General features: G+C 46.9%; 1 protein-coding gene across 2 annotated transcripts in view; it reads left to right on the top strand.

The window, feature by feature from the left end:
* Positions 1–27,492, top strand: part of LOC143345511 (uncharacterized) — a 346,505-nt gene that overhangs the window by 280,480 nt on the left and 38,533 nt on the right. For both annotated transcript variants that reach the window (XM_076772707.1, XM_076772709.1), the window contains one exon: positions 25,200–25,388. In XM_076772707.1, coding sequence (XP_076628822.1) covers positions 25,200–25,388 — 189 coding nt within the window. The remainder of the gene's footprint in view (positions 1–25,199; positions 25,389–27,492) is intronic.

Genomic DNA, 27,492 nt, shown 5'->3' with positions numbered 1-27,492 from the left:
CCGGCTAATAATTATGCGAAGCACTTCGGAGTCGATTAACACCGAAAACGATGCCGATCGATAATTGAAACACGCTACAAATCAACGTCAACCGTGCCGCGTTCCTCCACGTGCCGCGCGGATACGTCAGCCTATAACGCAATTTGTCTCCGCGGCTGGTCCGGCTGAAAATGTTTTTTTCTTCCGTCCCAGAAAGTCACCGGAGCACGGGGAACACCCTATATTAAGTGGAAGTCGGCCCGTTGCCGAAATTTCCAGCAATTTTTCATCCCCTTTCGCGCTCAACTCCGCGAAGGGTGGACCAGTCCTCGGAGCCTGGCCTCTCGTGGATGCCAGTTTCGTCGAGTAATAAATGGCACGGAAGCACCTACTTTTCAATCGGGGTCTCTAAGAGTCAATAAGTGTCGACGGATGATGTACAGTCCTATGCGCGGCGTAATAAGGATGTATAGAAAAGAAGGTGCTCGTTCGCCATTTTGGAAATTCCCCGAGCGGGCGAATGAATTTCTTCATTTTAAAAGAATGTGTAAATCTATTTAGAAGATAACGCAATTTGTATTAGAAACTTGGTAGTCTTAAAGGGGTAGTTTTTTCGAGCAGAAGATCGTTTGGGAATTTATTCCAAGTGAACGGAAGATCGATACATCCGAAATTTTTGCCATTTATTATTGTATGAAAAATAGGTCAGTGTTTTATATCTGTTAATGTCGTAAATTACCAGAATGGCCAAAATATCGTTCACCCTCGTAAACCCTACATATTTATTACCACTGATTAATATTATCGAAAATTTGGGGATCCCGCGAAATTGTTTACACAATTGACACAGTTTGCGGCTGTTCTCGTGCCCGATCGAAACAGTCTCACCCCCGACGCGTGCTTCCGGCTCTCCATCCCAGCCACTGCTTATTCGTCGTTTGTTTTTCCAAATTACGCCCGTGAATAATTCATGCCGGCCGCGCGCGTATGAATTTATATTAAAACCTCCTGGCCCGCCTAATTTCAATGTTGCTTACTATGCAGCATCGTTGCGGGTGGGTTGTGTATGCGTGCTCGTCCGCGGTAGCCGCGAAAACGCCGCGAAAGGATTATTTACGATTCGCCCGTTGCCCGACCAGGCGATGAGCGAATTTAAACCGTTCGAAGCTTCTGGTTTCGAACGCGCTCGAGCATAATATTCACGGCCATTTTCTGCGAGCAGTGTCCAGGAACGTTAATTTAGGATATCGGATCCGTACTTGTTACCAAAATATAACGTATACACCAAGTCAATTTAACAGTAGATTTATGGAAATTACTTGCATGTTGTTAATTATAAATTGTCTCTATTCTTCTCTTATTCTATCGTATTAAATTGAAGAAATGTCCTCTTAAAAAAATCGTGATTTCTTTTACCCGATTCCCTATTTCTTCTTTACGTTCACGATCGCCTCGTTGAAATCTCGCCATCGTTACCATAAACAGACAAACTCCGACACAGCTGTTGCAGCGAGGCGATAGAGACCAAGGTAAAACGCTGGGAGGTAATAGGTTTCAACGACCGACGATAAATCTCACCTGCTGAGGACTCGAGAGGAATCGGTGGCCGAGCGTGTCGACACCGACGCAGACGACTTTCGAGAGACGTTACGATCCATCGGTTGGGCAGACGCCCTTTGAAGAAAGGGCACGCTCGTCCGTCTGAGACGGGTAAATTGCATACCCCCGGTATACACGCGGCCGGTCTTTTCCCCGGAAAACACGAAAGTGCACTCTCGCGAGGCAGGAACTCGCGAAATACCATTAGGAGCGCTGCTTGCTCCGTTTATTAAGAGTTATGATAGCGCGAGACACTTATTAGCTACCGTGTGCTCGCGACGCCTGGCATCGATGTCTCGCGAGTAACGACCGGAAACCCTCTACTTCGCAGCTACACGCGAATTTCGTGTAGCCGTACATTAATTTTTTGCTCCATGCAGCGGCTACTGATTTAACAAATTTTGGGAGACTATTTTAGACGCCGGAATAAGACTTTTTCACGAGACCAAAACTTTAATTTGAAATAATTGCAAACTTATTTCCTTTAACGTTCAACTTGAAAACTAAAAAGTTCTGTCACCCCATGTGAATATGAAAGAAGGGGTGTTTTAACGTTTTCCTTTAAAATTTACACTCCCCCAAGTTCTCGGTTCTTTTCTCCCTTTAGAGGTCGCGAGGGAGGTTCGAATCGCACCCCCGGTGACGCGAGTTCCCGATGGCCCCGGTAATGCCGGCATCCGGACCGCTTTTGGCAGCTTAACGAGACAGTTGCACGAACTTGATCTACGTTTAGATATTTTTCTCATCAAGGTTCGGGCCCCGGTAAACGGAACGGCCACGAGGCGGATACGAGAGGAGTCGGAGGCGGCTAGGGGTCGACGCGGCTGCATAGGGTGGACTTGACAGCGGGGGTGGCCGCGGGGCAGCGCGGGGAGGACATATTTTTCTTGAAATTTGTCGCAGCTATCTGCCCAAAGGGATCTACCCTCGCGTATAATTCGCAGCTGGAGAAGCTGCAAATCTCGAGCACTCTATCTCCCCGACAACCACCCCCTCCCATTGGCCATTCAACCGCCCCGTCACGCCCTCCCCCGAGGCTGATATAAACGTTTAAGATTTCTGCGTTTACGCGCGGAGAGACGGATTCGGGCACAATAAACGCGAGCTAAACACGCTCTTTGTCGGGGATCGTGCCACACGACGTTTCGTGTGTGCTCGCCCCATTCACCCCCCATTAAAGATGCTCGCGAGACTTTGCTTTCTCGAGGTTTATTTAACAATTGCTACAGAAATTAATGTTCGCTTTGAACCTAATGTTGCGGCACAAGTAACGTTCGAAAGTAACAAGTAATCTACCTTATTGACGCAAACATATAAGTAGATTAATTCTACGATACGATGCTCTCCAAGTTCGCTCGTCCCTATACTCCGGAGTATTAGGCGAACTTTGTTGCCTAAAGGTTTTGCGGGAATTTACGCTCCTAGACTGTACTTTCGACGAAATAATTCTCCGGGATATCGAGGCTCGAGGGATATAAATTTGAAAATGGCAACAGAGTTTTGTTTTATTCGGGACGAAGGGGCTGTTCTCTCCAATGTGTTCAACCCCTTGAGACATTGTGGTAATATATCACTACGTTCAATTTTCGTAAGCGTTTCAAATTTGCGCTATAATACTAGCTTGCTAACTCTTCTTATTTGTCAGGTAAAATTGAGTTACGATAGTTGGAATCGGTCAACTTAAGATAACGAGAACTAGAATGTTAAAGATAGTTCGTCGATTAGCGAGACGGAAATTAAACTAATCGCGACAGGGCTGTCGTTAGGGCCTTTGCTTCGGAAATTTCGCAACTTGGGAGCCTAGGATGATATTCGTTATCGCTAATCTGGAGACACAGATATATCTCGGGGGCAGAGCAACGCGGGGTGAGTTATGCAACGGAAGAAGCTCGTGCGATATTTCACGTAATCCCTGTCGCGCAGTTAAGAGGGGCTCGTTAAGGTACATCTCGGGCATCCGCGACAATCGGGCCGTACGTTTACATCGTCGACACGCGTTTCCACGGACAGCTCTAACCCACGTAGGTGAAATCAAGAAGATTTGTGGACGACGGATGACGCCGGGGAAGAACGGGTGCGTCGTCCTTCGCACCCGACAAAGCACCCGAGGGTTCCTTCTGGAGAAAGTGCCCTACGCAGCTTGGATAAAGTCACGCGCGCGATTTAAGGGCGAATTTCATGTGGGAAACGCTTGTTGGTTATACGGTCGTCGCGAGCCTCGCCATTTTTCCCTTCGTAAATCAGTGGAATTCGTTCGCAGACGCGTCGAGTAACGTTCGATACAGCGACCCTCTTAATTCCTGTTAAAAGAAAGATTTATTAAATACGGTACGATCCTGATGGCCACAGAGGATTCCAAAGCAAGTTTTCAGAAAAAAAACTGAAACGCGAATCTCTGCACTACTACTCTATCGAGTGCTACTGGAAGAACGCGAAGGGGGCTAAAATTCAAAGTTGACAGCCCCCGTATGCACTCGACCCCAATCTGGGTCAGCGGAGTCAAGGTCGTCTTGTGTAATTCGTCGATTCCCCATGCAAGTTGTCCCTCGTCCCCGGAAGGTCAGGGGGTTGGGAAAGACGCGTAGCCGGAGAGACAGTCGACTGCGAGACTCACCCCCGGCCGAAGAAGCCAGCCCCGACTCTGGCGCGATCCCCATGAAACCGTACATATTTAACGTGACCCTGCGTGAATAATCGATGGACGTAGGCGCTAGCCATTTGTACTTCTCCGGTCGCTAACTGCGCCCCGTTTAAACATTCACGCCGCCGGGCGAGGCGTTTCTTTCCCTGCCCCCGCGAAACGCCAACCATCCCCGTCGTCGACGGGAAACGGAAAACAAGGGAATGTTTCGTAGAGTTCCCGTCGGCTCGCCGTGATCCTACAGGAGAATGCTTTTTCTTCGTTTTCAGTTTCTTTCGCGCTTGAGAAATTGCTTCGATCCGGTCATAAAATTTCAAATGGAATTCTCGTATTTTGCTCGGATATCGCGGTCCCTCTCGGCCCTTCGGGAGAACCCAGGAGCAGCTCGAACACGGTGAAGATACTTTCGAAATTATTAAAAGGTGTAGCTTGAAATAAAATATGTATGCAACGAGTCTCTCGGAACCAGTGTCCTCGAGTCAGCCAGCTTTATGTAATTCATCTAAATTCGGGTCATTTTCGAAAGTCCCATCGACTCGATGGCGTCCTTTCCGTTTCGAGCGTGGAAAGAAATCTCAATTCCCGGGGCTCGCTTTCAACGGAATCGGTTTGGTTTAGGTTGCGCAGGGAAATCCGATTCGACGAAGTCGCGTAAAGCCGCGCGGCGCTGATCAAGCGAATCACGGTCGCCGTAGCTTCGCAGAGGAATAAATCGTTCGGCGGCAAAACCGGGGGTTGCCCCGTTCGTTTCTCAGGAATTTGATCGGAAGAATGGGGAGAGCGGGCGATTGAATCGTCGCGTCCCCGCGATACTTCCGCTTTCGTTCTCTTTTCGCGTAGATCGACTCGGGATAGGACTCATGAATAAAATCGTAATTTTTCAGATTACCTTCGCAACAGATTCTCGCCTTCGAGAGGAGATCGAGCGATAACGCGCGGCCCTCCGACACGTATTCGGTTCTCCATTTTTCAACCGAATTCCCCGAGCTCTCCGGGCCGCCGAGAAGCGCCTGTCGAGGCGTGTAACGCGACCTCCTGGTGTATCGAGCGGATCTAACGACCTGTCTCGGGCTTGTTGCGCGAGTAAACAGCTCCGGCTAATGAAAACAAAACAAACTCGCAGAGTCGGAGCGCGACCGTAAGGCGCTCTATGCTCGCGTCTCCACGGAATCGCACGGTCCGCCCTCGACTCGGAATTTCTCCCTTCCCTCCCCGACGTCTTGAGAAATTAATAATGCTGCAAAATTAATGCCTGGTCCGTCTATGGAAAAATGCCTTCGTCAGCGTGCAATCGTTTATGGCTCTTGTAAAAAAGGGCGCGTTTCTACGCTCTAAATGAGCTTACGACGCGGTCACTGAGGAACAGGCTTCTTTCGAGGATCCTCCCTTGGGAATTTCTCCAGTGATTAATCGAATTTTATCGTGGAATATTCTTCGTTCCGTGTTTTGAGTCATCTTATAAACGAAGTCTTAAATAAAGATTCGAGAAAGATAATGACAAACTTGCAAAGAAAATTCTGTGAAAATAACAGTAGAATAGCCGAGGTCTGGATTTAAAATTTTACAATTTGTACCCTTTTACTGTGTTGATTTCTACGGTATCGTTTGCTCGTAATAGTGGCCTGCAGAGAACGACCGAGACGGCAGCCTTTTCATTTGATTAATTTGCCTCTCTGGGGTTAAAAATGGGACAGAGTCTTTCAACATTTGCCTAGCTATTATTCTTCCGCGAAGTACGAACTTCCGCAAAGAAATACCGCGATGGATCAATTTATGCGCCCGGCGCCGCGATACTTTAACGTTTCCTCCTTTTCTTCGCTCTCCGCGAATCCCCGAAGGACGAGGTACGCGAGACTTTCGTCCAAAGGAACAAGTCTCGCAAGGCGAGCATAAAAATGTATCTGCCACGAACAAGCTCTTCTTTAAATTGTTTATTATTCCCAATGAACACGAAAACAAGAGTCTCTTTAAAATCCTGAGGACGTTAATTCTTAGCACCGCTATAATACAATCCTCCATGTCGATAACTCATTCGTACGATGGAAGCAGAAGTTTTCCAATTTCGCCCCGCGTCTTATTTCTCCCGTCGTTGCAAAATATCAACACTCTGTTAAACAGATTTTGCAATTTCTCGCGGCGCTTCAGCGTCTCCTGCGTTTCTCCCCGGAAAGACGAGCCGTCGTTCGGCGTCCAAATAAACGACACCGCGCGTCGTTCGCGAGGCGGATTCAATTCGAGCATAAAAATCCACCAGTCGCGGCCCCGTGCAACCATATTCGCGGCCGTATAAAGAGGTTTCTGCGCTTGCATCGGCGTTATTTCCGCGTACACGTGGCCGAAATTACCATTTTCACCTTTACCAAGAGAGGCTGGTTCGCTTTCTTCGCGCCGTTCTCCTCTCTTCTCCGCCGCCATTTCTCCACATTGATATTAATGTTGCCCTCCCGGTCGGATTAATATTAATCGTCCCGGGTCGTGCGTGGTCGTGTTGCGTGCCCCGGGCGTACCCCGGGTGATCTGTTGCTCCCGAAAACATTCATCCTCGCCGGGGCTCTTTCGGGGCGGGCGTGTTCAACGTCCTTGAAAACTCGAACCGACGTTTTCCAGTGGGAGAAAGGGTTGCAAAGGCGTTCCGTTCCCCGCGTTCCTCCCTCCAGCCGCAGAACTTGTTTTAAGAAGTCCCCGGTGCAATGCCGACACGCCATTGCCGGCTGGTTGCCGGTTGTTTACGAGCCGGGAAATTAACGACTGGGCCGCGCAACCGTATAAATTTATAGCAACACCGGTGTAAATTTCATCGAGCCGACCTGCGTTGACGTTGCTCGCGTTGCTGCCGATAACGCGTCCGAGAGCCTCTTCGGAGTGTTGCTGAATAAAAAATGGACGGTTCGGAAAGGAAGAACCGAGGGAAAACGTGTTTGGAGTCGTGAAGAGTCTCTCGCGATTCTAAAAAATTCGAGGGTTGATTGTTTTGGGAGTCCCCTTGGTACGGTTCGACAGACACGGTTGGGCATAATTTAATTTTACTATATTTTAAAAAATATTTCTGATAGAACAGACACTTGGGAAACGTAAGTTACCGAAACTAATATAGAACTTATGATTCGTTGCTTCTACAGGGTTGATTCATTGTTTGTTCGTTGTTTCTGGCGATAAATTCTGAATAACGTAGGGTAAGTGTTTGTACGCATTATTGTAGTTGAAAGTGATTGTCGTTTAGGAACGAGTTAAATCGAGGATGAAAGTAAGCGGTAGTAGCAACCATATCTGGCGAAGATATAGCGTGTAAGTAGGGTACCTTCTCATTGGGCTGGTTATCTTAATTGCATGTCATGAACCTTGGTTACAGGTTCTACTACATATGCAACGTTCTACATGGTCTTGTGCATGTTACGTATCAGAGATGTTTACTTCCCAGCGATTTATGCGACTCTCTGTACATAGAATTTAAGTAGAATACAAACTAAAAATACAGTGAAAGTTTAGTTAGTGTTTTTAATTTGCTACATCGTCTCGACCTCGCCTGGTGGATTTGAATATCCCGTAACGCGTCGAAATAAGTATCGCGATGGGATCGTGCAGCTTCTTTCAATCGGACGACGTTCGTTATCGCAATTACGGCGACAAAACGCTCGCGAGTCGGTGGAAATTCCGCGGAAAATTAACTCCGGTGCTCGAAAGGAAAAATCCGCGAAAAGAATTCGCTGGCGTCGAACGCCTGCGTCTCCAATGGAAGATCGCGCGAACTCTCGACCCCGATTCGTCGTCGCTCGTCATTTTGTAGCCAATTATTGCGAGACCTCGCGTTTCTATTAATTAACATCGGTCGTTGGCGTTCCGCGGGGCATTGAAAAAAATCCTCGCGGCAGTTGGGACCGCGAATTGGCAAAGGAAACGGAGAAACATCGACACGGGCGAGTCGGGGATGAAAAACGTCGGGTAAACGGAACCGTTGCGCGATTTTCCAGCGTATTTACGAAACAGTTGCACGCATAACCGAGTCACGGAGATAAGAGATTTTTCGGAAGCTGAATTACCCCAACGTTTTCCTATCCGGTCGTATTCTGTTGCTGTTGCGGAGGAAGAAATTACGCGGTGAACTAACTCGGTGAATCGTTCTCCGATCCGCCTAGATTAACATGTCGCGTGTCAGACTAAAATACGCGAAGCTTTCTACGAGGCAGGAAGTTTATTTTCAGACAATTGAAAATTGTATCGCATTACGTTGGTTATAGCGCACACTATCGAACAACCAAAGGTGAACAACCGTTTGTTCGTCAGACGTCAAATAAAAGTTAAATTTAATAAAATGAAATATTTCACGATGGACGGATCAAAATTAAACTGATCGACCAAATAAAAATATTACGTCTAGACTTTGAACAAGCAGAATAATAATCAAATATACCGAGAGATATATATGTATTTTTGAAATCATATGCTATGGCTTTATCAGGTGTTTATTGTTCGAACAAAGTTTTGTCATAGTCTGTCTAAAGCGCTTTAACGGCAACAGAATATAGATTCGCTGAACGTTCTGAAATGTCTGGCATAAACGAGACTAATCTACTTACATGCGACAAGTTGCATCGCCATGAAATAACAAGTTTCATACGTAGCTCATGGATGTTTAAAGTTTGGGACACGTTACCAATTTCAATATTAAGGTATTATTTATTTACACGTGTTCCATTGCAATTTAACAATTAATTCCGTTCCGTGCAATTTAAATAAACCAAGTCCGTTTAAATTGGAACATTGCTCTATCCGCAACACTGAACTATTTAAAGTTTCTAATAAATTATGCATCTACTGGACCAACGATTAATTATTGAATACGTACCACGAGGATGAATTCCAATATGCTCAACCGATACGTTGCATATTCTATTGCAATGCCATTAGATATATTTAATACGTTAGAATATGCAAAGCACATTAGAATATATAAAACAAAATTTTGCGAAACGTATCGAGATCTGCAGAAAATGGAGCATGCATGATATGATCAATATTCTCAGCGTTTCGATGTATTCTGACATACGATATATTATTTTTAACACAACGCGACATATATTCGAAAATTAATAGTTTAATCCTCGGATCGACAACCTGTTTTAAATTTTGAATAGTATGTCGATGCTGATAGAGCATTTCTCATATTTTATATCGAATCTTGCGACCTGTCGAATACAGACTTTCGCGTACCCGAATTTATTATGGGGAACGCAATGTATATTCAATTTAAAATGGCACGTTTAAATCGTCGAAAGTAGAACGCGTCAAATACTTAAGATAGTGAATAAAAATCCATACGTTACTTTACTCTATACTGCTTCAGATTGGCACGAATTTCTGTGCCTGTATATATCTAGTTACGGATTAAACTCGTCGCGGACCGAAAGCTGAACGAAACGCGTGCGTAATTGCATCGTGATTAAACCATTAACGGCGACCCGGCAAAAAGAATAGGAAATGCGGTTCGGAATCAGAATGCAAGCAATCAGGGGGGGGGGGGCCAAAAAGAGGAAGATTTACCGAACGCGGACGCATCGAAAGAATATATTTTTGTTTGCTCGTTGCCCGAACAATCGAATCAATTTTCCAGCCGGGCACTGTCGCGCTTTGCATAATCCGGCTGGATGAATTTGAAAATCTAAATGGTCGCTGGCGAGGACACGGCATCGTCCTCGAGCGACACACGAGCGTGTTTTTATGAAATTATGGAACGAAGCCATTCGCAACGCGCTCGGCCAGAGGCACCGTCAACTCGACGAGCCTGTACTCGATCGTTTCGGATTTATAGAAATCCCACTTTTTTTTATATATTTTTTCAACGTAGTGTCCCTGGGTGGAATCATGCGCGCTGGACGACCAGTCTGCTTCGAGTGCACGCCGAATGTTTCGAGATTCGGGTAATCTCTTTAGTATAGAATATTTATTTATAGATCGGCCCCCACGGTCTTTGAAAGAATAATATTTTCGACTATATATGTTTGGTACTCTTCGACAGTTGGTCTAAAAACATTTGTCTGGATCGAAATATACAGTTTAAAATAAGCAGACTGAGACATTATAAATCCAATCGTATCGAATCGAAAGAGATCGACGACCCCGAGTTCCATTATTATCGTCGACCGTAAAATCGTGAAACGAACTAGGACGATGGCGTTGTTTTGCAGAAGGATCTCTGGAATTGGAAATCATAGAGTAAAGGTGGAGGTAATGTTCGCGTGGGAACTTAATAAATTAATAATTTGGTTTTCTTCGGGAAAGAAGTTGGCAGTTAGCTCTAAAAGGGGGATGGTTCGCTGAAAGCTAGTCGAGGGCAGTAATTTTTACAACGCTTTCCGCGTATCGGGGAACGACGTCGTTCGGGGCGCGGTTCATTGACACCTTTAAACCAGTATCCAAAGCCAGGATGAAAGCGGGGAGAGGAGTGACGGTTTACGGGGAAACAATCTAAATCGCGCCATTATCGGAGATCGTCACAGTGCATATTCTCGGAGTGACTTCAATGCGAAAGCGCCGCGAGCTTATGAATTATGAATTTGCACGGCGCACCGCGGCAAAGCCACTTTAACGACCCGCGCCTCCCCCTTCCCGTATCCGAGATTAAACTGCGGTAGAAGTTGCGAGAACGGAAAAGTGGGAAACAACAGACCACTGAATAAGAAAGTGGTCTATTAACTTCGATAGTTCGACAACTTCGTTGACGCACGGGGGCTGAAAACTTCTATGTGTACCTGATCGATGACTGTACAGTTTGCTTTCGACGTAAAAGCATGGGCGTGAACCATTCGGTTAAATCATTGACTACATTGAAACTTCTCTGATGCAGATTTGTATTGTTCAATCTAATACTTGTTTCCTTCCAAATTCGGTTTCAAACCATGTCTAATATAGCATAGGAATAGTAATTCGAAAGTGTCGATGTTTCTCACATAATTCTTTTAGTAGTTGAAACTTTTTCGTTATTCCGGTGAATTCCCGAAACGTTGAACAGACTGTTCCGTATCAAGTAAAAGCGAGGAAAGCCAGACTTTCTCGTTTTACTGGCAATAAAACTCACCGCGGAAATCGTTCGCTGCGACGCGACGCGACGTACGCGTTTTGTTCCGGATCTCCGTATTTCACCCCGTATCGCCCGGTCGTGTTTCCCTTTCGCTCGATCGAGTGATCGTTTACGCGCGAGAACGCGCTCCGCGAGGGAAACTGGCGACGACGTACCTGTTGAAGGCTCCAGGTGTGCTCCAGGGGGAGACGGATGCAGCTACCGTGGTATATTCGCCACCCCCCGATAATTCAATGCAACCGGAAAACGCGACGCTCGATTTTTTCTTGCCAGGCTCTCGCCCATCGTGGGTCTCGAGCGTCGACGGGGGAATGGGGAAATGGAATAAAATTCGAGCAACGATCGCGTATTCGGATACATCGAGCGGAATGATATATTCGACAAGTTCGCGCGACGGGGTGCCTCGTCTGACCATAGACGCGCCGATTTCCCTCGATGCGCCCATTCCGTCTCCATTCTGCTCCAATGGTGCGGCTGGAAATTTAATAAGCGACGCACCAACTAAAATTAATAGACAGCAATCTGTCACAATATTTTCTGACGCTTCGAAAAATTTTATCACTTTAAAATTATACAGGTTTGATTCTGATCCCTACAATTCACCCCATAAATTTTGTATAGAGTTTAGATTCCCTGTTGATAGATTCGATAGAATTCGAAAGTTCTATGAATCCTTAACAGAGAATATAAAAAGATCAGTGATATGAACGAAGTCATATTATATCGCGTGTAACGAGTTTGCGCTTAGCCTGATACACGCAAAAAATTTTCCAGCAACTAAAAGATGGATAATAGTAGCAGAGAGCGCAATTGACCCCTTAGTTACTGAGTATTTCGGTCTCTTTCTCCCGTACGACATACATCATGCGAGATACCAGATACGGTTGGAAACGCTAAACTGCCGTTTTCATGTAACGTTGCTCGCGTAGAGTTGGCGCGTGCAAACAGCCAGCTCGAAACCAGAGAGAGAAGAATGTCTTTGGAACGTCCGAGAGCGTGTAATCGGAGATATAATTGAACGCGGCCGCTCGCGTCTGACCATGCACCGAGACGTATCACTTGATCGTGCTCGTCCGTTTCGATCGAGGTCGAATACACTTTGCTCGCCAAGCATCGATCGGTCGCGTGTATTTTCTCCTTTGAGTGCTCGCATGATTCGTGATACTGATTCGTAAAGATTAAAAGCACGAGATATCCTCTTTGACGTGAAATGTTTAACTCGTTACGATTACGATTTCTACCGCGTCAAAAGTGTTACAAATGTTATGGATGCGTGGCTTGGTATTTAAATTTTAAAACAGATAAGGTAAATGTAATGCCCGAGGTTCATTAATATCCCTCATTTTTCAATTCTTAAATTCCAAGGCACGAACAAACCACGGCGACACTCGACGCTAAGATCGAGAGTTCCACGCCATGAAATTGCTATATTTTTCGTTTCGACGCGAGGTAAATCCACGCCACGTGAGCACGAGGTAACGAGATTACCATCCAGCGAAACAACATTTTTCACAGCGTCAAAGCGCGCTCGGTCGCGTGTCTCCTGGAATTGGAGCCGTCGCGAAATATTTCACCGCCGCTGACAGCGAACAATTAACGGCGATTCAATTGGCAGCGCGCGTCGATTCGTAGAATCGGATCCCCGATTTCTATCCATGCTGGACGCTTTTTCTCTCATTGTCCGCGTTCGCCTTAGAACGCACGCTCATTCTCTCTTTCTGTGCATCGTCGTTCGTTTATGAATATGTAGAGGGTTGCACGGTAGCAGTGGTGTGGCGGTGGTCAGACACCGGAAAACTCCAGATAGGCGGCGCATGAATATGCTAAGCGCATCGCGGGAACGAGGGCTAAAGTAATTCTTTTTTTCTCGCTGCATCGACCCTTGGCCCCGCGAACGTCCTCGGGGGTGGACGAGGAAACCATCCGTCCTGTGGCCGCGGGATGATTTCGCGGTAACGTACACCTTCTTTTTCCCTACCCCCAACTAGCAAACGTATTCCAACTGTATATTTGCTGGCGTTTCGTCCGTGAGACAATTTTCGTTCTTCGCGTGGAATAATTGCGAGGGAATAAATAACATCGGGTTTCTGCATAAATTCGCGCCGAAGAGATTCCCCGCGTAAGACCCATCGAGGGTGAGGGAAAATAAAATATTCCACCCCCTCGAATTAAATTTCTTCTAGTTTTGGAAGCTATCAAAATGTTGAAACAGAGACGACGATCGATGAAAGAATTAAATGGCAGTGAGCACGATTGGCCAGGTAATTGCCACCTAGGACTGTCGTAGGATTTCTTGTGGAAAGGAAAACGTGCGAAAGGGACGCGAAAGGAGAGTTTGCTCGTCGAGCAAGCACAGTAAAAAGCTCAACGAGCCAAAGGGTATCGAGCGAGGTCGAATTTGCGTGACGCGGAGCCGTTTACGCGACCGTGTAATCATCGTTCTAACCGGTGCGGGCATATTTTTCGCGACGTTTCAGCAAGAAGTGAATAATCAAAGACCATGAACGCCAACAACGCCAATTTTCGCGATCGTCGGCGCCTCGGATCGTTAACTACGCGGGATTTAACGCGATGCGTCGGTGCCCTTGGTGAGTGATTTCTTACAAGGTCGCAAACATTGAGTCGTACTTACGGCGAAAACAAAAAGGAACAAGAAACGGTTGATAATAATATCGGTGTAGCGTGACGGGAGGCCGTAAAAACCGGCGCGCAATGTTGTCGTCGACCGGTAATTGCACGTATTTTTACAATACAGACCTCTTTCCTGCTCTGTCCCTCCCCTCTCCACTCGCGGCCAATCTGACGATCGATGTGCTAAAATCCAAGATAAAGCTCGAACTTTCCCGTCACTCGTAATTTTCGGTTTTCATATCGAGGAACGGTCTTCGTGACGAGCGGCCGTAACGAAGGAAACTGCGCGATATTAACCGTCCAGGTTTGTCGATAGTTTTCACCGAAGCTAGCTGATGGCTCGAAATTATTTTCCATCTCTGCGCGACTACCCGATTGTTTCCTCTGCGACCAACAGTCAGATATCACTCCCCGTTATCCATAACATTTAGTTAAAACTATATCTACAAATATAATCAGTATCTCTCCTGAGTTATTATCCTGACGTGATAAATGAAACCGTTGGTCTTAAGTTAATAATCCGAGTCTCCAAAGTTTAGGTATGATACCTTGACGGATGCAATATAGAGGAAAATACCCATTCCTAATATACAAGTATGAATATATTGACGCGAAGAAGATTAACCTCGGCTGCATCGTACTGTTTATAGTCCCTTAATGAAACGCAGGATTCCAAGCAACGCATAAGTGACGCGGATCCAGGACGACGCGACGTGGACGCAAAGAGATCTGGAATTGCGACAAATATTTGCATACAAGAAATTGCGCGTAGATTAGGGTGGGTGCATTAAACTTGTAACGGATTCCCGGGTTGGTCCCGTTGTTCGAGCATCCGAAACTCTGTCTTTGGGGCGCGGGTTCTATTATCGCAAGGAGCAGCGTGAAGACGGATCGTTGGCGTGATCGATGGGCGTCGATCTCGCCGTGACAGCGCCGGTGCGTTCGAAAGGATAGAAAAAAGCATAGATCATCGGGATGTTCGGCGGTCTTTAATCCTCGTGCGTGATTCGGGACTTTATCCCCGCTGGGTAGACGGCAATCGTCGCGTCTTCGCCGTCGAGATTTATTGCTCCGTGGCTTCGGGCAGACGCAAGCAATTTACATTCCCGGCTATACGACGTACGCCTGGTTCCCCGGTGTTTGAAGGTGTAGCCAATCGTCGGGACGTCTCCCCCAACTAGTCTACTCGACGTCGAAATTACCAGGGATTACGGTAGCGGGCTAGTTGCCCGGCATCAAATACGAAAACCGATGAAAACATTCCTCGAAAGAGACAACTGCGTCCACCGATAACTTTCATCGGTTTATCAATTTATTGCCTAACAGAACTATCGAGCATTGTACGGGCGTTGAATTGGGAAAGGTAGCTCGAATACCGGCGATTGCAACGATACCGAATCGACGCCACAGATACCAGATCGTAAATTATAATCTGCTGTCGATACCCGTTTGACAGTTCGATGCTTTCTGCGAAGCGTCGTTAAGATTATTAAGATTGCGAATGTGATACAATTGTTTTATATAGTTAAATAAAATTCGAATACGTAAATCACTGTTCCAACATCGCGAATATAGGAAAATGAAGGTTTCGTTAAACTTGACGCGCACTATTTATTATGGTGATAATGCAAATGAGTTAACATGGTAGCAAAGTGCAAACGTGCCCTCGAGCCGAGACGAGTTTGTCACGCTCGCTTTAGACGATCGGCGAGAGATTAGGGAGCATGTCTTCGAGGAAAGGGACGCGCACGAACGAAGTGCAAGCTTGATAAAAAAGGAAATGATTGTCGGACAGCGAAATTGACGTTCCCCTGATTGGAGACGACAATGCGTCTCCACCTTTGTCGCGTCTCGTCGTGGCAATAAAACCGACGCTTGGCTCGCGGGAACATTTATCAGGGGATGCGTTTGGGTGTCTCGTCTGGCTAGCCAAGCACAACTACAACGACGACGACGACGACGACGAGGACAACGGGAATACAAGAGTCAGGGTCAGGCCATCGAGTCGTCTTGATTATTTCGTGAGGCAGCGACGAAAAATTTCGCCGTAGAACGAGCGAGCGGAGTCTTAATGGACCCCCGGTGCGCGCCATTATGCTCAAAGGATGAAAGGGTCCTTCAAAGGATCCTTGGCTCCACTTTCATTTGCATTCAGGATTGGAAAAGGCCGGGATCTCCTCGTTCGTTCGTTGCTCGCGGAGCTAGACGATGATATCCCAGGCGTTGGCCGATGGTCCTTTCGTAAATGAGAAATTGGGTCAGGGAAGTTAGGGACGAGAATGAGAGGAAAAACGACGTTGACGTCTAGAGAGAAAATAAACGGCGAGAAATAAAGGATTCGACGTGCCGAGGGAGGAGGGTGACTTTTCGTCGGAACGAAGTGGACCGAAATTAGTTTACCTTTGGAAACCAATTTCTTTCTTTTTTCTTACATCGTGCCGTCTTCCGCTTCCTGCCCGACGCGAGGGCGATTCTTCTGTATCGTGGCGGGTACGTCCTTGCGGAGGGACGAAAACGAAAATAATAAAAGAGCTACGCACGATCGAAGAGCAATATCTGGTAACGTTCCGGGTAATAACGGCCACGATTGTTCTCGCTTGACCGTGTACGTTGGAGGAGGTTTTGTTTTCTGTGCACACGCGCGCACCGAGACGGGGAACTCTCTATTCTGGATCCATTTATTTTTACGATTGGCAAATGAAAAGTCGCCGCGATCCTGCCTGGACGGAAGAATTCCGTAATAACCGTTTGGGGGACGACGCATATTCGAGGGGATGATTTTTTAAACGATATTACCGCGGAGAAGTTTACAAGGACTATTTATTCATTTACAAACGGGGAAACGCTTTATACGCGTCACAGTAGTAACATATTGCAAGAAAACGTAGTTGGGGTTAGTATTTAGATTAGTTTTATTCGCGTTTCCATCGAATCATTTTTATTCCGTCGATGATTTGTTTAGAAATTCGACAGACCCGCGGGACGAAACGCGAGAAGGGACATTTCGTTGGGTTAATCCGCATAAATCAGTGGGCCTCGCAAGTTTTTCCGATTCGCCTGGAGGCGTTCGGCGAGAACAGAGAACGCGGCAGGGAATTGATGACGCTCATAACTCGCACCCCCGTCAAGCTGTTCTCGTGTTTGGACTGCCATAATCCGGCGGCTTAGCGTCCAGAGAACAGGCACGGGCGTTTATCTCGCGCCCAAAGTCTGGATTACCGTCGAAGAACGTTTTTTTATACGCGTGTAAGTACCCATCACGAGGTCTCGGGATAATTAACATCAAACGGCGACTGCCATCTCAGCCTAGTGCTCGTTACCCTTCAAGTTTAATTACTCTTCTTCGTAAGTTTCGCTGCTCGAGTAATTTCACGTTTATCTGTTTTATTAAATATCCGTAACGATCGAACGGCGATGTAAGAATTCTCGTAAGCGAGTTAGCAAATAATCAAAGTTTAAAAGGGTGGAAAAGTGTTACTCGCGTTCGTCGCTGTTGCAGAATAATACTGATACAGGTATAAAAATAAAAAAAAAAAACGATAATTTAAATTTTCGCGTGGCGGTTCTCTGCCGTTTCGTTCCAGTATGCGTCGCTCTGAAAATCTCCCTCGATGCCCCGGCAATTAAATCAAAGGCAAATTCGTTCGAAAGTTTCCAGCTCGGTTTCAAAGCGAAGAAGAGAACCGCGAGCTGCGAGTAGGGGCGGCTGAACAGGTAGAAACCAGGTACTGGAATGTAACCGAGTAAACCGAGCATTTCAAGTTGTTCCTTTCCGCGCTGCTAGACGCCGCGATATTAACCCTCCGCCGTGGTCGCCTGACTGTGCTACGCAACAATTTTAAACGTCAATAATTTATCAATTCGCGATTAATTCCAAGCAAAAAAAAAATACTATACTCAAAATTAAAATGAAAGTTCTCCTTGGCCCCCATAGGAATCTCTATTTTAATTCTCGTCCATCTCTAAATATATTATTCATGCAAAATCTCGGTGATTTCTGGGAGGGGGTTAGGTCTCAAAATAGGCGACTATAGCGGAGGGTTAAACGTATAACGTGTACCCCCGCCATTATACAGCCATTACTACGTCACGGACTCGTATATAAGCGACGCTGGCTGTTCGAGTAGCGTGTGGCACGCTTCTACCATGCCGCCTATCGCTACTTGACTGACAACCCTAACCGACTCGATACCCCTCTCTGTCCCAACCCCTACGCGACTGGTTTCAGCGAGACGACCGTGGAAGTATTGCGTTACCGAACGCGTACAGGTGAAGCGGGCCTCCGTCGTGGCTTCCTGCTAAATCGCGACATTCCGCGTCGCTCGCGAGATAAGCGACATACCAAAGCTACCGGAAACGCCACCGCGGATGTTTCGGCTCGCGTGGGCGTACGCTGGAACATTTTTAATTGAAAGTCCACGAGGAATTCCATCGTGACCGGGGGCAACGAGGCGTGGAGCCAACGGAAGGGGTTGAGAACGAGGACGAGGCGCGGACCGAGGGGGTTGTTTTCGATAATTTCAATTATTATTAGTGAACCGCGTCTGTGATTCAAATGGTTCGTGCAGGGGTGCTTTGTGGAGCCCAAAACCACGCAATGCCGTCTTCGTATTACGTAGTTTTAAGGGGGGCCAGGGTCTCCATCAGCGACGAAGATTCGCCCCGTCGTAGAATTGCGTTCTCCTCGTCTGGCCGAAAATCAGATTTGTCGGCCCCCTCGAAGGGGCTGGCCCGCCCCTGACCCATTTCGCGACGCAAATTTCGTTGGAATAGCCCGGAGGTCTCCATGGTAGGAATTCCAGGGCGCTCGTCGACTTTCACCCTCCGCCGTTCGCCCCCGGGGCCGAGTATTTAGATACATCTAGCCGGGGTGGAATAGGTAACCGTTCGAGAAAGTCTTCCCCCCGGTGGGGCGCGCGGGAAAGGGTAGCGGGCAAAACGTATAAATTCCCAGTCGTCGAATCAAAGGGTCGTAGTATCTCACCGACTGTCGCTATCAAAGGCTCTATCTCCGCGTCGTTCGGGACCGCATAATAACGGGTTTAGCGTTTGACTGTAAGTCGATCCAACTTGGATGTGGGTTAAGTTTCTCTAATTCCGTGGCTGGTGAATCGGAAACTTCCGCCACGCCAGCCCAGCCCCCGGGGCATCCCCGACGGCTGGATATTTAGTCTAATTATTATTGAACTCTAACTGTGCACTTGGGCCACGAGTACTGAGAACTATCGTCGGGTTTCGCCGCGTTCGTGCGAATTTATGTGCGTTTGCTCGGCCCAGTGGCGCGCAACCTGTGGCTCGACCGTGTACCTTGGTGACTTCATTTTTTATTAACGATTATGTTGCTATTCGATATCGTGGCAAAGTGGTAGTGATTCGATACCCAACTTCCTTCGTTTTCCTGGACTTCGTACAAACGAAACTTACGAAATTTAATATTCGTTTCACGCGTTGTTTGGACGGACCCCTTTCGTTAATAAGCTGTAAGTTCGTTCGGAGAGAATCGAGTTATTCCCGGCTGGGCACGGACAGAAGCGTCGAACGATTCCCACGGGTCGATGAAAAATCCAAAGGACGGTTGGATTTGCATAAACGCGGCGGCCCTTTATCGCGAGTCCTGTGCAATGGGGAAAAAACTGCTCCGGGGAATTTGATTACCGTCGGGAAATCGTTACCCGTTGGAAATCGATTGCGTTCGCGTCCGTGACGTTAACAGCGCGCCCCTTTTTAAACAATACCGGAATATCTGATACAAGAACAGCGGACGGCATTGAATTTTTTCACCTTTGAATTATCGAACCGAATGTAAATGTCGAACGATCCGTAGTCGAAACGATTTATTCAACGACGAGTCGTGCCTCGAACTGCACCGATAATCCTTTCCCCGGTATCTTATTGCCATTTAATACCGCCACGTTGTTTCTGGAAAATCGTTGCCTCTTTCCCTTTGTTGAAATTTGACGTATTCGATGGTAGATATCAATATGTATTAGGAGCTATAGATTTATTGAAAGTATCGGTGGAAGATTCTGTCAAAACCCAGAAGAAACTAAGCAAGAAACTTGGAGAGAAATATCTATTTTTTCACGAAATGGATACTGGCATTGTTGTCTGTTCTTTCTTCTCGAGAAGAGTATACCTCAGGACTGTAACCTTTAGGATTCCACGAATGTCGTAAACTTTCTATTTTGTATTCCGTTTCGCTGCAACGACTATGTTTCAAAGTTTCCCAACCGAGCACCGAACAACCACCCACGTTCCAAGCTAGCCTTCATCAAACGTACAGTACTCCAGGGTTTATGGTAGCGTCATACGCCATCTAATCGTGCCGTGCAACACTCCACTTTACAGTAATTGATCAAACAGTTGTATCAGTTATAATTCCGCGACTTAATATTTGACTGTGTCTGTGGCTCCCATTTCACTGCTGCTATTGTCACAAACCTAACACTAGTACCAATAATAAAATAAAAATTGTAGAAAATTATTTCAAGAAAACTCCTACTAATTGCAATAATTTTGCTCTTCGTAATTAGATACGCTTACAGTGGAAATACTCGACTTCCTCCAGCTTCAACTTCCTTCTATTACGTATGCCCCTATCGGATAAACGATAAAGGAAGATTTCGAAACTCTTCTATCGCTAGGAACATCCTGCGGGCCTAATATTGCCTGGACTTCGCAAAAACGCGGTCGTGCTTCGTAAAATCGACGGCTCCAGAAAGGTCCAACGACGTTTCTATCGTGGCTGAAGTTCGCGTAAGCGAGTGCCCCGGAGGAAGTTTCTTATCGGACGCGTCGGATAAAGTCGTCGCGTAAGACACAGGGGGCGGCCGGTCGATCGACTCGGAGATCGCCTTGGGGCTGTTCGTCGATGACGTTACTACCGTTTTAACGAAGGGGTTGCCGCGAAGGAATCACATTCCCCCCCTTCAGACGACGATTATTTAGATTATCCACCGATCGTTCGAGTAATCCGCGCGCAAAGAGACACCGACGTCGCGTCTAGCAATCGCTTTGATGACGTTCGTCGTCGAAGTTGAATCCCCGCGGGCTGTTTCGGTCTCTTATAACGGAACTCGCTACGCGGCAGACTACGGAAACGGGTCTCTTGTCGGGAATAAAGCCAGGCAACTCTCGGGGTTCGATTAATTCTGGTTATTTGGCGCGGAGCCGATCGGCTGGAACCGATCTCTGTTTGTTTGCTTCTCAGGTGCCTGAACGCGAATACTGTGGATGCACTACCCGACGCACAAGGCGTCAAATGGCAATGGAAATTGAAAAGCATGCTCGTTAATTAAAGCTCTAGTATAGAAAATTGATATACTGAAAATACATTGTCTTGCCTGGTCTACCGTTATTAATTTCCCATCGTATGTCTCTATATTCTCAGATTTATGATCCGTGTTCTCGCTCGAAGCCTCGCGACGTTCGTGGCACGCCATTGTGCAGTTTGGTACAAAGCATTACGTGTTACACGTCGCGAGGGGTTCATTTATTTAGGTTTTTCAGACGGTATTCGATGGGTCGCGTAGATTTCCACACTCCGGTTCAACGAGTCAGAAAATATTAACAACCGTCGGGCAGGACAGGGCCGAAATATAATTTTCGGATCCTCGTGCTTCGTAAAATAAGAAGTTAATTGTTTATCCGCGACTCGTTTCGTTGAAACTTCGTCTCGTTTCACAGAGCATAGGTTTCCATCAACGCATTTCGCGCTGCAGCCCGCGTTCTACAAATTCCTGAATGAGAAAATTCCTCGTGTCGCCTCCGCGAAGATCGTTTTCGATCTCCCGCGGAATTACACCGGTATTTCCCACGCGAGTTATCGCTTCAGCGAGCTTTAATAATTTCCCTGCTTATCCGTCGTTTACGCGCACTAAGCTCGATGTAAGGCCGTAACGGTGGGTCCCTTTCTCGCCCCAGCGAGAGTCCCCGTAAAAATGGACAAATGCGAATTTATATCGAGGTTGGCAGGGACAGCTCGTCGCCGATACGAACGCCGGCGAGAAGTCGAGGATCGTAAATTGGCGGATAATGCCCGCTGACGCCATAAAACATTTCTACACTTTAACGTCCGTCCGGGAAACGACAGCGGAGGCCGTGTATGAGGCACGATAGGGCTGATTCCCGTTTGGACGTTGAGAAATTAACGGCAGGCTTCCGGCTCGCGGCCCGTTTCCGGTGTCACCGAGAGACCTCTGTTAAAAGCGAGAAACTGCCGCGTCGGATCGACGCCTCCTCGCGCCGAACGAAACCCTTCGCGATTAAACGCGACGATCGCCTCTTTATTACTCGCGATATGAAAAAAGGGAATCGTAAAGAACTACCAGAAATATAATGCGAACGAACTGTGGGACAGGATGATTTAGATTAGGTTGTAAAACAGCTTTAACGAACATTGGTAAAACTAAATGGAAAAAATTCACAAGAAACAAAAGTTTCTTTTCGTTTGTAACGAATCGCCATGCGTACGAATACGAGTAGGAGTGACTGTAGATTGCATGGATCCAAATGGACCCAGAGTACGCTGGTCGAGGGTTAATCGAACAAGTTTCACTCGCTTTATTTAGGCGTGTTACAAATTCCCCGTCGCGTATCGATTAAGCAACTATTGTTTCCTGATTTCTCAGGGTGTTCGAATACGTATTATCCGATAGCAACTTTCGAACATTGTCTTCGCCTTTTGCTATCTTGGCCGCGATCGAGGCGGGTAAAGGATTGTAGGAACGGCGGAAGAGGAAACGCACCTGTGAAATTTAGAGACTCTGCCAGCATGCCTAGGAAGAACCTAGGAAGGTCATTACATTGAGATCGAAGATTAGAGCGGAGTAAATCACGAAGGTAAATGAGTGTGCCAGCTAAGAGGACTTCCTATAAATCTAACGCTGCGTTCGACCTCCGAAAGAGGGAGAGATATCCCGTCCACTGGTGCATACTACATAAGAAATCATAGTGACCGCAGTGCAGGCAACAGCCAACCCTCTACCATACGATGGGAGACCTTGAATTTTTCCAAGATTAACAATTCGTACCAAAAGGATTGTTATAGAAAAATAAATTTTTGACTTGATAAAATTCTGGAGTTAGGGAAATTAACGAATCCTTCAGAACTCGATCCAGATTGCGGACGCTTAACTGGAAACACGAAGCTCCGCCACGGAAATAATCGTGGCCGGGCGCCGGAACTAATTAACTCGAGACGGACCGCGTAAACCGTTCGCGTATTTCTTGCAAGAAGCGTGCATAAATCGACGATGGCGGTACGTGTGCGGAACCTCGATACCCTCGAAGCAGACCGCGGACTTTTCTCGCGTTTCATCAACGGTCGCCAAGTCCGTCGAGTGGAATTTGGCATTCGCGACCAACTCGACCCGTTCGTGCGAAATGGACATATCCAGTCCCGAAATCAGCCTCGTTACCAGACGTATGGACTCGCCTGCTCAAAGAGAAACGAAAGAGAGACGGAATAATTTACACATCACGCGAATTGGGTGTTGCAGAAGAAAGATTCTTGAAATTTTATTTTGTAAGGGAACTACGAAACGTTTTTGAGTTAAACAAGTTTATTGGTACGATACGGTCAACGGAATGTTTGTATTAAAATATTGATTGCTGTACCTTTGACGTAAAAAAATGCATGCGTGGGAGGCTCGAGCACGAAGCGAGCAAGAAGAAAGAGGGAGGTGGGGCCAATCGATACGCAGAGTTTTCTCAATAAGACTGGAAAGGAGCTATTTTATTTCCGGTTCCTCGATCGCTGGCGCTCGGTCTTTTTCACGGTAAACTACTCTAGGTACAGAGACGTCGTGGTCGCCGGCGAGAAAGAAAGGTACATCTAGACGGTGGGTGGTCTGAACCGAGAAAAGTGGAGCGTCTCTTTTTCGCAGCGTGGCCCGGTCGCGACGGGGCCGTTCCGTATGCAAAAGATGGAACGTGCACGGCAATCTGAACGAAATCTCGAAACGCAATTTCCTGGCCAGTCGGGCCGAACGGACGCCGTGACGCGACGGTACACCGCCGCCTATGAACATCGATCTCCGAGCAACGAATGCAGTTTTAACGACGCGTCGATGCATCGTTCGGCCTCCTCCCCGCGGAGCCTGTTGTTCCTCTTCCCGTTTGGAAATTCGATTCGAGTTTCTTCGATCAACGAGCGAGGGTATGGCTGGGAGGGACGTCGAGCAGAAACGTTGATAAATAGTCAGGACCGCCAAGTATTTTTCTCCGAGCGGGAAATGAGATATTTTTATTTATTTATTCAGGATATATCCATTAGTATGTACGTATCGTGTATTATAAATAATGGTTCCTTTTGACGTTTATTTTTGTCATCGAACGCGAACGAGAGGTTTGGGACGATTGTGCTCGACGACATCAAACTTGCTGCTTCTCCGTCCGTGCTCGTAATTGAACGTTACGTAACAATTACTCGACGATCGACTAATTTCTCGGTGCTCCCATGACAGTGTAAGAGTTAGGTTGCTCCAGGACGGGACACCGTCGTCTTGACGCGTGTATAATTACGCAATTCGGTTGTTACGTCTGTAAGATCGATACCGTTTTGAATCTGGGAATGGATGCCGACCAAACCAACTTGGCGAGTTTGAATCGGTACATTACAGGCTCGATTTGATTAAAGATGTCTACCTTGCGCAAAATGGATTTGAACAATTTTGCTTCTGCTAAAATACGGTTTAGAGATTCAAACGAATCGAGAATGGAAATATCCTACTAGAATATTCCGGGGTTGAGCAATAAATTTTCATTTGCATTTGGCACGAGAATAGTTGGGACGGTTCATTGAACCGCATCGATTTACTTAATTCGTCCTTATTTTAGCCGTCTATGTTCGGTCGAAGCTGACAGAGCAACTTGGATTTATTCGACTAAAAGAAGATCTCATTTAGTTTGTATCGCGAAGCTATTCCAGCCAACTCGAGAACACCGATACATTTTTAATCGTCTATAAATAATGAAGCAATGTATTTTCGGGACGATAGTATACTCGAATTATTAATTTGTAATAATAAAATGACATTATACATAAGACCTTTTTAATTTTCACACCGCTACGCGAATTATAAATAAAGATGGACATTGAACACAAATTATTTTTGAAAGTTCAGGAAATGCTTTATAGCTGGTGAAAGGTCATTTCAACCCTCGAAAGACTAGTGAAATTTATTTTTAAAGCGTTTCGAACGCAATTGCACCGCGTGTTTGGCTTTCCCCCGAAGACGAGTGTCTAAGAAATATTTAATTTTCAATTTTCAGGTGAAAGTTATGTTGAAAGTGTCTCCGGGAGAAGGTGGGAGCTTCTTCAATGCCGACAAGAGGAAGAAGCAGGTGACGCTGGTCGACCCGACGTCTGGACAGTCCCCTTCGGCGGAAGATCGAAGGCCGACGGTGGCGGCACCGAAAATGTTTGCTTTCGATGCGATATTTACCGAGGAAGACTCTCAGGTAAGCGTCACAAATTCCGTCGATCCCCTTGCACGGTGCATAAAGTGACCCTGGTAATTCGCGAACGTCGATTTCTATCATGGTCGGCCAACTGTTCCGCCTTTGGCTTCTTGGAAACCCCACCCCCGGCGACCTTCCTTCCTCGTACGCGGAGAATCGCTTTTCCACGGCCCTTCGGTACCTTCGAGATTCTCCGAGAGCACGGACGAGCCGACGCTAGGTAGATAAATAGGGAAAAAGAGGAATTCTAGACGAAGTTAAAGAGGAGCGAGGGCGGAAAGTCAGAACGTTGAAACGTCTAAGTACGTGCTCGTCGACTTACGTTCGTCCTAGTGATGCAGGAGACGTCCCTGCCGGGCGCATAACTAAACTAATTTCCCGACCTCTAAACTCCACCTCGCGGGAGGAAAATCCAACCCACCCCTCCGGCGAATGTTGCTTCTTGCCCGTGACTTCTCCTCGACCCCTGCAAATCCAATCGAACTTGATAGTCGTGACTGTTTTCAAATTTATGTCCTTCGAGCCGCCTCACGGCGTCAACACCATCAGTTTCTCCTTTTATTTTAGTTTAAATGAGGTATTTGAGGTCACATTGTATAACGCTGCTTCGACTGTGCCTTCCCTTTTACGCATTTATATGTATCGTTGTTTGAATTATGTATTTCCCCTCATACATACTGCATAATACGGACGTTATTAAATTAAATTAAAGTACACCTTGCGACAAGTTGAAGATCGAAACTTCAGGCATCCGTTAGAAAGAAAAATGGTGTTCCTGATACCATTTGGTTGCGTGTTTGAGACCATATTCGCCCTTCTGCGGTGGGTCGTTGAACTCACCCTGCCAGCCAACCGTTCTGTACAATGAAAAAGCGTCCTTAGCTTCCCGACATCTTTCGATCTTTTTCTATTTTCTTGCATCCAATTTCCTCAAATCGCTTCTTCCTCTTAAAAATGAATACCGGCAAAAATCGCGAAATGATCCAACGCGTCTTCGGAGACTGTTCTTGGCGTCCAGGTTCTTTCCTTGTTGAATTTGATTGCGTGACATTGACGAACGTCATCGCCACGGAAAACGTCATCGGGGACCGTCGAAGGGCGTTAAAATATCGCAATGTACGTACGTGTACATGCACCGAGATATTTCGGTGTTCTCTAGGGACATTATCGAGCGTCGGATTCAAATGAGCCTGGAGCTACTCGGTTTTCCCAGCTCATCCCCTCGCCACCCTCGCCCTGGCACAGGATCGTTCTCTCTCTCTCTCTGCTCGTCTCTCTATCCAGCGTTGGCTGCTACTCCTCTCCAGGGACTAGCTCTTCATTCCTCTCGTTCCCCTATCCCTTCCAGTTCTCCAGCCCTTTGACGCGCCCCACACCACCTATCCGGCTGTGTTTAGAAGACCCATAGAAACCAATCGATTGATTCGATCAAATGTCCTCGTCGGTCGCGACGATTGTCATCAAAAGTCACAATGGCCGTTCTCCTTTTTCTCCCCTGTTTTTCGCGTGCGTCGATACGGTACGTCCCTATGTCGAATCGCTTCTGGACCGGTCTCAACGTCAGAATCGATGGAGGGACCACGCGGCCCGACAGAGAAACCTCTGGGAGAATGCGTCCCAGCGTCCTGGGGGACGGCACTCGTCCTTTCCGAGCGTCCCGTCAAACGCAGCGTCGCGTGAATATTTTAAAGACCGTCGTCGACCGATCCCCGCCGGAAAGTGGTTCATCTTTAACCAGTATCCTCTCCCTCGTTCTTTCAATTTTTGTCCGTCGAACCGTCGCGGTTCACGGACGCCGTAAACCGCAGTGCTACGATATCACTGCGGTCTCGGATGGAATTGTTTTTTCTAGCTGCCTTTTCCCAAGTCGCGATCCTCGAGCTTTCGGTGTTGCTAATGTAGGGATTTTAGGTCACTCGAGCGTCATTCCGCGTCGCGACGCCTTGGAGTACCCGGACCTAAAAGCTCATAAGTTTCCGGTTCAAAGACCATGGAACGCGTTTCATACCGTAGCCAGAGTTGACTAATATTATTCGCGAATTTTGATTTAATATTTTTACGCTTCTTTTGTTCTTGGCTCTCTATAGTCGAGTATCTCTGCTCT

Source organism: Colletes latitarsis, chromosome 9 (assembly GCF_051014445.1).
Source record: "Colletes latitarsis isolate SP2378_abdomen chromosome 9, iyColLati1, whole genome shotgun sequence".
NCBI classification, from domain to species: Eukaryota; Metazoa; Arthropoda; class Insecta; order Hymenoptera; family Colletidae; genus Colletes; species Colletes latitarsis.
Note: the sequence above shows the minus strand (reverse complement) of the source record. Positions and strands in the feature narration are given on the sequence as shown.